The 11,220-nt window shown below is 42.8% G+C and overlaps 1 protein-coding gene across 1 annotated transcript in view; it reads left to right on the top strand.

The window, feature by feature from the left end:
* Positions 1 to 4,848: 4,848 nt before the first annotated feature.
* TBC1D19 (TBC1 domain family member 19) overlaps positions 4,849 to 11,220 on the top strand; it is a 1,311,239-nt gene continuing 1,304,867 nt past the window's right edge. Inside the window, exon 1 of the mRNA XM_085643323.1 lies at positions 4,849 to 5,062. Within this exon, the coding sequence (XP_085499449.1) occupies positions 4,964 to 5,062 (99 nt within the window). The 5' untranslated portion in view covers positions 4,849 to 4,963. The remainder of the gene's footprint in view (positions 5,063 to 11,220) is intronic.

Raw genomic sequence — 11,220 nt, 5'->3', positions numbered from 1 at the left:
TCGTTTTAATATGCATACAAACTTAGTTCACTTATTATTTTAGCCATGCAACGCATTCCCACGTGTGTTCTTTCTGTTAATAAGGTTGGTTTAGTACCTTCACATCAAGCTATTAATTATTATAATTAATTATTAATAATTTTAATATAAACTTATATAAATGGATTGGGTATATAAAAAGAAAACATTTTACCCACTCCATCAACATTAGCATACAAAGCAGATGCTGAGATTTAACAGGCGGGTACTTCTGTATGTAAGAACCGTAATAAAGGCGGTGTAGAAGTATTGGTTGGGTATGTGCCTAAAATATTAGTTGTAGACAAAGTGCTTTGCCTGTCTAGCTGTTTCTGTGACTGCCTTCTTTTATTTCAATATCCAAGTCGAAAATGTAATCCTTGTGGTACAGAAGACAACATGACAATCATGTTGGCTGACATTGACGTACACAGGCTTTAGTAGAACCACCTTCTTTGTTTGCTTTCATTTCGGCGTCATTTATTTTGCCTTTAAGAGATCTCCTTTTTCCATTTTCTTTCCTGCTTTTTCGGATTTTGATCTTGATAGTAGCTGCTATTGCGCTCTTTGGGGCATACATTTTAGAGCTGATGACCTCCCTGTGGTACAAAACACTCGGGTGCACCCTACTACTGCAGCACACATTAGAGCTCAGAGGGAGGCACACACTGTCAGACGGAATTTCGAGATAACTCTAGTTGTGTTCCAAAGTGAAGTTTGTTTTCACTTGATCCATATGTATTGACCTTGAGACCATGAGCAACTGCAGGTCAGAAATTAAGTTTGCTTACTTAAAGCAGCAGCTCAGTGCTATTTTGAAACAAATATGCTTAGGCTGATTATTATTGTTAACTAGGCTTATCCTCTGCATGGTGCATGAAATTAACACTTGAAATGGCCCTGCTTTTACTCATGCCATGAAAGAAGGCTGGAGATCCAAATTTTGCATTTTGAGTACCGTTTTAGAATCGATTATGTGTTAATTTCCTGGTCTTCTCTTGTAATATTTTATGGGCCAACTGGTTATGTGGGCAGCAATGTACATCTAATACACGAGTGCTTCCCAAATATTTTAGAACCATTACCCAATTTTTAAAATGACAAATGTCCGTGACCCACCTAGCTTTAATGAATATGAGGTGGGTGATTTTTTAATGGTAACTAAAGAATCGCGTGGTAGTGTACTGTCATTTACAAGCAGCAATGCATTTTCAGTTGAAATGGCCACTAAATTTGGACGGATATGCAGCTTTACTGATAAAACTATATAGCACGCAAATGACAAATGAAAATTGTGTTTCAGAGGATATTTATCATTCGTGCATCTCCAAGTAAAGTGTCTTGATTTGTTTTGATCCCATTAAAATCTTAGTTTTTATCACACTTCGGAATTTGTAAACACCAATCCCTGTGTTAAAATAATAAGCAGCAATTTGTCAAAAGACATAGCCTGACGTTGACCTCTGTCTTTGAAGTGCAGCAAATGTGACAATGTAAATACAGAATTTAAAGGCGTCTTTATTTATTGCTTGGACTTTTGTAACTCACCAAAAATCGATTCGCAACCCACAGTTTGGGAAACCCTGTAATACACCATTCAGGGAGGCTGAGGGCCGATTGGCTCATGGGTGGTGCAGGATACTCTAATTATAAAGTGTCTAGTTCTGTAATGCTGTTTCAAATATTTAGCTTGATCTTGTTCAAAGTTCAATAATGTACTTTTTGAGTGACCAGTATACAAATGTGAAGAATTCTACCATGATGTGGCCGCCTTGACTTTTCTCGGTAACTGATTTGCCTTCAGTGTAGCTAAGGGTATCATCACCGGGATGATACAGTCTTCCTTATAGACCTAGGATGTTCGCTGATTCATCCACTGTGTATTCTGCAATTTTCAGGCCTCTAGTTTGAAGCTGGGTGGGTTGTAACAGTCTTTTATTCTGACCTCATTACAATAGACATCGAGCTGGATAGTGGTAGTGATTGTTATTTACAACACTCTTGCAAAATATCCTTCTAAAGTTCTGGAATTTTTAGACATGATGGGAGTCGTGAATATACTTAGGGTGTGAGAAATGCTTAACCTCTCACCTTTATCAGACTAATAGGCATACACAATTGGTTGTGCCCCAAACTCAGCCGTGATATCTTATGGTGGTCCTAGGCTGCATATCCCTTTGAGGGTGTTATACTCACAAAAGACCCACAGCTGAAAAACGTTGACATTTGTTTCACCCTGAAACCTAAGGATGCTCTACCTTCTCTAGTGCGTTTTTTTTTTACCTTTCCAGTGGCTCACATGCTACTAATTAGTGTTGCAGGATGGCCCGCTAATGTATCTCAGCATCCATAATCACTTCACTCACATTTTTGTTTTCACTGTGTATGCTGCTTTGGTATAATGAGCCCACATTACACCCTTGGACAGGCTATAGGCCCACTCTTTGATTCCACACATTCAACAAATGATCATTTTTTTTGCATTGTTTGATGGATGGTAATTGCCTTTTTTGTTAGTCAGTGGCTTCATACTCATCCTTGCAAAGCCTGCCCTGTTCTGCCACGCAAAGGTGTAGATTCTTATGGCTGTGTACAGCCAACAAATGTTCCTTACAACACAGAGGGCCGTTGCACAATGAGAGGCAGCTCGAGCTTTAACGCTGTTGTTCCCAACACACTCAAATTGGAATCCCTTGGCTGAAGATATCTCAAATGAGGATGGCGAGCCACCTATCATTATTATATCGTTTTTAGGTCTCGCCTGAGCCAGCGCATGCGTTGCTCTGGCGAGACATTTAGTGAGTGGGCATTAAAAAGCCTACTACAGCTTTTTGTGTGGCCTAGAGCGTGCGGTTATGCGCACTACGAGCAGAGGCCCATCTGGCTTTCCTCTCTCGTCATGGCTCATTAAGTGCAACGCTCGCAGGCACCTTTACAGCCCGCAATCACTTTCACTTTGACACGGCCACGTGGCCAATGCTTGTTTTGTCCATGGAGCTCGCTCGCTTACTCGATAGAAGTCATACCTAACTTTTACACCTAACACTTCCAAACATCCCCAGACGCCACTGTGTGCAAAGCAGGCCCATTGACTTCTGTCAACGCTCTCATAGTTGTAGCTCATTAGGTGAAAGTTGTTGAAATGACTCCGCAATTCCATGATCATCCACTGAGATTTGGGGATTATACGGAAGAGAAGCTTCTCTCTGGCTCTGGATTCTGCTAAATAGCAGAAGTAAGCACTAGGTGGCGGCACCGGCCGGGGAAATGGCGAGCCGTGTTGCTGGACCGAAAGGTTGTATTTAATTCAAAGCTCTTGTGTTTTGTGCTTTCAGCATCGCAATGCATTTTTTTGTCACGGTTTTTCCACGACATTTAATCGCTTTAACATCGCCTCCACTATACAAGCCAAAAAGAAGAAGTTTTGTTTGGACTTCACCAGACACCAACATGGTAGCAAAAGTCACAATTTCATGCAGCTATGGAGAAGATTAAAAGTTTGCTACGTTGCTACGTTGTGGCATTGCGAAAGTTCAATCGATCTTCACAAACTTTCAGAGACAAACACTTCTCACGTCCCTGACTTTGAGGCCTTATCTCTGGTTCTGACTGTCCGTGGTTACTGTCCGCTACAGTAACCTTCTTGGGTACCAATGCTTGTTATTTTCAGAAGTCGAGGCATGGCCCAGGAAATGGTAGTACTTATGACTTCTAATGGCAATAGGTCTTTATTTACATATAGGGTTGTGCAACAGGTAAAAACTACTCCAGACAGTTTAAAGTGCGCTTAGACAGGAAGGCGCTAAAATTCATCTAACATAGGCATCTCGCCTCTACTGGAAAAAGCCGAGTTTCAGTTCTTTCACCTTGACTTTGTTTACAGAACACAAGGGGAGAAGGGAGCCAGGAAGAATGTTAAAATGTATCCACTGTTCTGCAGGACCTTCGGGGCTTGTCACTGTCCGCCTTTCTGTTTATGGATATATTTAGGCATTGAAATAATATATATATTTTTTATTTTTGTAACACTATTGGGTTATTTTACTGTTACATGCGCTTCATTGACTCAGAAATTGCACGTGTGCCTTCTTAGAGAAAGAGGATGGTGCCTCTTCATGCAGGAGTAATACAGTGCTGGCAGCTTCTTGAGTCAACAAGCATTGGCATAGCCAATAGGTCTCGCCTTGGGAACAATATAAGTGTTTAGCCATGCAACAGTTGATGTTGCACCAAGGATATTGTGCTGCATAATTAAATACTAATAAGGTCCCAAAGGCGAGACCTATTGGCTATGCCAATGCTTGTTTTAGTTCTACCAGACGTACTCTTTGTGAAATTCTTCCACTTATAATTGCCTCGGTTTCGATACAAACGAATGGGCAAATAGATTATAATGATTATTTTTTTTAAATCTTCCATTTGCTTCTAAACTGTTGGTAATGGCATGCATGTATAAGCAAAGATCACATTTTTTGTCAAATTAAGAAAATTACATTTTAGGTAATTTATATGTAAGCTAAAATCCTTTAAGCTAACGGTCTCACTTGCTTTAGAACATTTTAGTAAACTGTTTACGTATTAAGTACTGTTTATTAGAAAAACATCTTAAAATGGTTTGGTTAATTGAATTATCTTAATAAAAGTTAGTTATTGCAGCAAGAGCCGTTATTGTACTAGCCAGATTTAGTAAAATGAATTTATAACTGGCAAACTGGAGTTTACCAAACAGGGATTTTGTTTTTTAAATCGTTTAGGAGACTAACATGTTTGCGGGCGGAACCTTGAGAACATAGGAACGTAAGAAGCGAGCTGATGTTCCTGGTCGGAGCGGTCAGTGTTAGATTTGCAGTTGCCTGGTAACCGGTAATGATGAGAGCACCGCAAGCTCGTACTGCGGCAGAATAAACACAAAGGGGCCTTTCGCCTCACCACTACAGAAGAGAAGATGTTGGACCAGGACACAGAGCTTTCGGTAGCCATTGCACAGATTGTGCAAAGGTTGCATGGTACTGGCCTCTGCAACAGACTGGAGAGACAGGCACAGGTAAGCCTAGGTGATACAACCAGTGGGGTGGCCATGCTGAACAGCGCTAATCATGTCAATAAAAAGAGGACTTCTACGTGCGGTTGCAAATGTACGTCGCGAAGCTGGCGGCCATCTTGGGAGGGAGAATGTTGTAGCTAATGTAAATGAAATCACAGCAGTTCATTCTTCTTTTTGGCCACCCGTTTCGTTTGTGCGCGGTGATATATTTGGTTGCCCAAAATAATCTGGTGTCTGTAGGTAAATACTAGTCGTACAATTAAAATGGTTTACACTACGACGAATTTCGCCGACCAGTTTATTTTTTTAAACTACAAATTGGTTGGTTGTGCATTGCGGGGTTACAATTCTCATGTTGTTTATTAAGTAACAGCGCTTTGAAAAATGTGGAAAGTGCTTATTTTCAAAATGGTTGTACCATATGGATCTAGAAGGGCAATACACATTTTTCCGCAGTGTGGCCAACGAACCCCGCCCTTCACCGCAGTAGACCACTGCCCCGTCTGAACTTGACTTGCTGGTTGTGTGTAGGGTCTTCTCGCATCTTGGCAGGGGCAGGGTACCGGTTTTACAAGTCATTGGTTAGAAGAATCTCCGGTCATATGAATAATTCAATGGATACTAGATGCCGTGCTTTGTGTACCAAATATCCCGTCTCGAGGGCCTGATGTTTAACTGGCATATTTGCCAAGGTTTCAGATTGCAATGTGTGACATTTTCATAATTTCAGTGTTATTAGGGACATTTCAACGAGTTGCTCGCAAGCCAAATGAAGCAATGAAGACGAGGGAAATATACAAATATCACACATTACAACCATTTGCGCAAAGAGAAACTCCATATTAGCATTAACAACTTAACTAGCCTAGGAGATACCTGTCAATCTGGCACCTACTTTTTGCGAGGCGAGCCTGCGGCAGCTGGTGAGCCGTGGCCGCAATGACTGAGGTGTGAGCAGATCTTTAGGTCTCGCGAGCCAAAGGCTCGAAGAGACATTTTATATGTGGGATTTTCAAAGTGCTACCCACAGTCTTTTGGCTGGCCTAAACCTTGAGTGCACGATCACATGCACGTGCACAGCTGCTCCTCTGCTCATTGAATTCCCCCCTCCCTTCTCACCCAGCCCTTTGATGCTCTGCTCGATTACTTTCACTTTGGCAGCTTTGACCCTTGCATTCCCCCCTCCCTTCTCACCCAGCCCTTTGATGCTCTGTTCGCATCTCCCTCCTCCCTGGGCGTGAAGGGAGACAGAGCCATCCTGCTTGATTAATGGCTTTGCATTCCCATGTGCTCCCGTAGTAAACATGCCCGAGGCGCCAGCCGAGCATAAGGCTCACGGAGACATTCTCTTTACCCTCGTTTATTTTGCAAGTGGAGCCTTGCTTCCCTGCAGCCTGGACATTTCAGAATAGCATCGCTTTCCGTCCTTAACCCCTCGCAGCTTATTTATTTGTTGGTTTGTGAGTTGAGGAAGATGATCTATCTGATGCTTTTCTTTTCACATTCTTGCCGATCTTCCTGCCTGTTTTCCTTCTTTCAGGGGGAGACCGGGGAGAGGGCTTTTCCTAATGGAAAGAATGCAGGGCGTGTGACTGAAGAATGTTTTGTTCTGAGCTAGTTAAGGTGCTATAATGGACGTTTCTTCCAACGTTTTAATGCAGTGTCCGTACCTGAGTCAAATTATTTATTAGGCCTAATTACTTTCACATTCGGCCATTGCTTGTTATACACTTGTTTTGTTTTCTTCTCTTTCGTAGTTAGGGAAATGTGATGGTGAAAGGCAGCACAAGTACATTTAAAGTGTAACATTTGCTTGAGTTTTCGTCTGTCCTTGTGCTTTCATTTCGCACCCTCTTTTATTTGTTTGCAAAGCGCTCTGATACCCACGGGTCTCGCCAGCGCTATATAAAGCTTTATAAATAAAAACTCGGGCGCACTTCAAATTACAAGAACGGGTCTGTTTCTGGCCAGTCCCGATCACTGACCCCTTGGAAACACTCTCTGCTCACTCCCAGCTCAGCACATCCAACTCTTCCCTCAGTCCACAGCACAGAGCAGCCGATTTAAAGGGGGCGCCGTTTTTCCACAGAAATTGCGTGCACTTCGCCCCGGAATCAGACTTGGCACCAAGATAACAGGCCACAGACATGCCTCATAGCTGAAAATAAAATAAATGCAAGTCCAGTCTGGTCATTAGATAAAGCTCTCTACCAGGTTTTATTGTTGTAGCCCTCTCCATGGATGTTTCACGGGAGCCATTTCAATCAAATGCTAGATGTGTACTCTGTTTTCAGCTGCAAGAATTTCCCTGAAACATGAGCCTAAACGTCTGACTGTTGCATGTGGGCACTGATAGGGCTGATAAGGAAGAGTGATTATGGCAATAAAGGAGGCCTGTGCGAATTCTGTAGCCTTCACTGCTTGTGGATAAGCACATTATATGCGTGCTCTCCCCGTTACTTTTGAAAATGTATCCATGTGTTAAGATGTCTGAAATGGCCGCAAGGAAGCTCTACAAATTAGTGCTCCGGAGTAGCACTAATTTCTGTTATTTATTAACAAAATAAACAGATACACATTTGTGTAGCACCCAAATCAGATTTCTAAGAAACTACCGTTGTGAAACCAACACACCAAGAGCCCCACTGTTCGTTCTCTTGAACCATCAGACTGACACATCTGAAGCACTGTCCATAGCACACTGACACACACACACTCACTGCACCCCGCACTGAATCCTACTCCTGCATACTTAATATACTTCTGCAAGTCATTCATACACTGGCACACTTTAAATCCGTATAGAAAGCAATGCATAGCATATTGTGGCAACTAGCTCATACACACATCCACTTGGCTTGCAGACACTACACCTCAACACCTTACTCCAACAAACGGCAAACAAATACAAATGCCTACACCACCTAGAAACCACCTCCCCCGCCCCAAGCGCTCGCGCCCACGCTCCGCCGGGCTTGTCTTGTTTTTCATTTTTTTTATTTTGCAAGTGGAGCCTTGCTTCCCTGCAGCCTGGACATTTCAGAATAGCATCGCTTTCCGTCCCTAACCCCTCGCAGCTTATTTATTTGTTGGTTTGTGAGTTGAGGAAGATGATTTATCTGATGCTTTTCTTTTCACATTCTTGCCGATCTTCCTGCCTGTTTTCCTTCTTTCAGGGGGAGACCGGGGAGAGGGCTTTTCCTAATGGAAAGAATGCAGGGCGTGTGACTGAAGAATGTTTTGTTCTGAGCTAGTTAAGGTGCTATAATGGACGTTTCTTCCAACGTTTTAATGCAGTGTCCGTACCTGAGTCAAATTATTTAATTGTACCTCCTTAAAAAGAGAAACATTTTCTCACAATTACTCAACAAAATAATAAATAGTGCACACAAGATAAATATTTTTAGCGGGGCTTTTGTTACCGAGGCGACTTGGTGTTGGATAACAAGAAAGTATTTACACACGATTTTCACTTCTGAAAATGACAGCTTTTGCTTCTGCCTTTCTTTTTGCCGGGAGGAGCGTTGCTTCCCTGCAGCCTGGACACTTCAGAATTGCATCGCTTTCAGTCATATCAGCAGAAATCAAAGGAGCTGTTGAGCCTAAATCCTTATGTTTGTTAACAAACCCTTTCATTCAGTCGCAGTAGGCGGGCATGTGGGAATGCTGTCTATTCGTTTTATCTGGTGATTTTGTGTTTTGCAACACAAGGGACTGAAGCGATTCTCAATTAAACCGATGTATTACACAACCAGGGAGGCCTCTGACATGACCTCGAAAGACGGCATTTATTCTTGTAATTCAGATTGGTATATTCCGAGTTGTAATTGCTCTCTCACCCACAACAGCTGATTTAACGGAGTGCGTGCCATTCCCAGTTTTCATGCTCGGGTGATGTTGCTAGGGCTGGAGAAAGCCTTTGCTATTATTGGTGCATGTGTTTGAAGACTTTGCAGATCTTTGTTTTGCATAAAGCAGCATTCGCCTAATCAGAGCGCTTTAAGAAAAACAATAAAAACTCCGAAATCCAAACAATAGCCCATTTATAGAGGAATGGATTGACCACTTCTCAAAGCTTTACTTTTAGTTTGTGACCACAAATAGAAACTGAAAACAGGAAAGCCTATCTATATTGTTCCCATGTGGTCTCTGGTCGACTACAGAGACATCGATTGCACGTTTTCCCCTACTACCAACATGGTGATCGAACAATTGCAAATCTTGATGGTAGGTTGGGGGAGCTAAAAACACAGGTGGTAGGAGGAAGGCTATGTAACCGGTACCAGACCAGCCTGGATGTAGGAAGTAGTATGCCTTAGTTCCACAAACAAAATAAGTGTGACGTGATGCAAGGAAGCTGCTTCGGCCTCTCGTAGACATCTGCAACACTGTAGTACAATTACTGTGGCCCACTGGTACATCGCCTGTACTTTGTACTCAAAGGCGGCCAGTGGTCATGGCAACAGAGCTAACAAGGGGTTCATTTCCTGTAGCCGACCTAGAATTTGGATACACATAGTTTGTTGTTGCACTTCCTTTACTATATTCTTCCATTTCTAAAGCAGTCCCTTTTGCTTGTGGGTCCCCATCTCCGTTGGGGTAACAGACTTTGTTCGTTAGAGGCATATAGAAGTTTGAACCAAGCTGGGCATGAGCCATTTGTGAGAGAATGGCAGCGGTGACAGCGGGATGCCTTATATGTTCTGATGAAGAGGAATCTTGCCACAAACCCAACAGTTCGTAGCATTGCTTAGCTGGTGTGTCTGATGCAACATTTGAAGAAATAAATTGTTTCTCAGAATTTGCCGGTATCACTGTTCATGTTGCAGCAAATAAAAATGATGGTGCTCTTTCGCAGCAAGTGATGTAACAGTAATGTTGGGTAAGGAGGCTCCAGGCATTACTTCCTCCACTTCCCACATTACAGTAGCGATGATGGCAGCAGTCAAAGTCAGACCAAGGATGCAGATTGTATAGCCGTTGCACGTTGTCGCAGCGATCTCCTTCTTCTTAGGCAAGCTCATTTTCATCGGCAAACAACAAAATAGATTGTGCCCTAAGGTCCTGGGCAGGTGTTGGTTTCTTCATTGAGACAAGTAGTAACTAATAAGCTACCCCCCTTTGTAGTCAGTCTTTAACCACCCAGGACAGTGGCTCAAACGGTCTCTTTCTGTGATGAAGTGTCTTTCTTCCTGGATCGAAGCAGGTATCTAGATACACCAGGGATCTTGTGGTCCGGGAAGACTTCCTCAAGTCTTTCAGGTGAGACAGCTCGTCCTTTCTCAGTGACCAAAATGTCGTGATGATCTGTCAGCACAGCAAGGCGCACGAAGGAAGAGCTTCCTGCACCTGCTGATAAATAGAAGACAAGCTGTCAGTTAACTGGGTCAAATAGTCACTCATCAACAAGTCTGGTGTACCTAATACTGGTGCAGAACAAAGTGCTTGGCGTAACTTTTGGAAGGCGCTCTTGCACTCAGAAGTCCATGGGAGGCGCATCGGAGTGTCTTTACTCAAAAGGGCCAACAAAGGTTTAATAATGTGTGAAAAACTGCCTACAAAAAGAAGTGAGGGCAATCAGTGCACGAACATCCTTCTAAGTGCGGGGTACAGGAGTGTCTAGAATGGTCTGAATGTGGTCTGGTGTGAGTGCACGTCCCTCCTTAGACAGGAGGTGACCTAACTAGGTAACCTGCTGTCTACAATATTGCAATTTATTTCGCGAGGCTTTGTGTTGATGGGAGGCAAGAAGTGATAACAATAACAGTGTTCCTTCTTCACACTAGGTAAGGACGCCAGAGCGGCATCCTCATTGATAAGACAGGAGCTCTGAAGCATTAGATAATTGTTATTTAAAATAACACACACACCTTCCGGAGAACAACGTTTTGTAGCACGAAAATATTTTAGCATATCGAGACCCACAATGTTGTCCGGCGTGTTGGGGGAAAGCAAAAATGGACATGCTGCAGTGAATTTATCAAGTCTGAATTCAAGTGGCGGTAAAAGTGGGCTAGGTGTAGGTACTCCATCGAATCCTATCAATGTTATCATTATGCTGGACAGGGGAGCCCTAGGAACCAATTTTATAGACAGAGCACTACGGATAGCCCCTGTATCAACCAGAAACCGATCAGTAGATCCCAAGACGTTTGCGT

Source organism: Triturus cristatus, chromosome 2_2, assembly GCF_964204655.1.
Source record: "Triturus cristatus chromosome 2_2, aTriCri1.1, whole genome shotgun sequence".
Lineage (NCBI taxonomy): Eukaryota > Metazoa > Chordata > Amphibia > Caudata > Salamandridae > Triturus > Triturus cristatus.
This window is presented reverse-complemented; position numbering and strand designations above follow the sequence as displayed.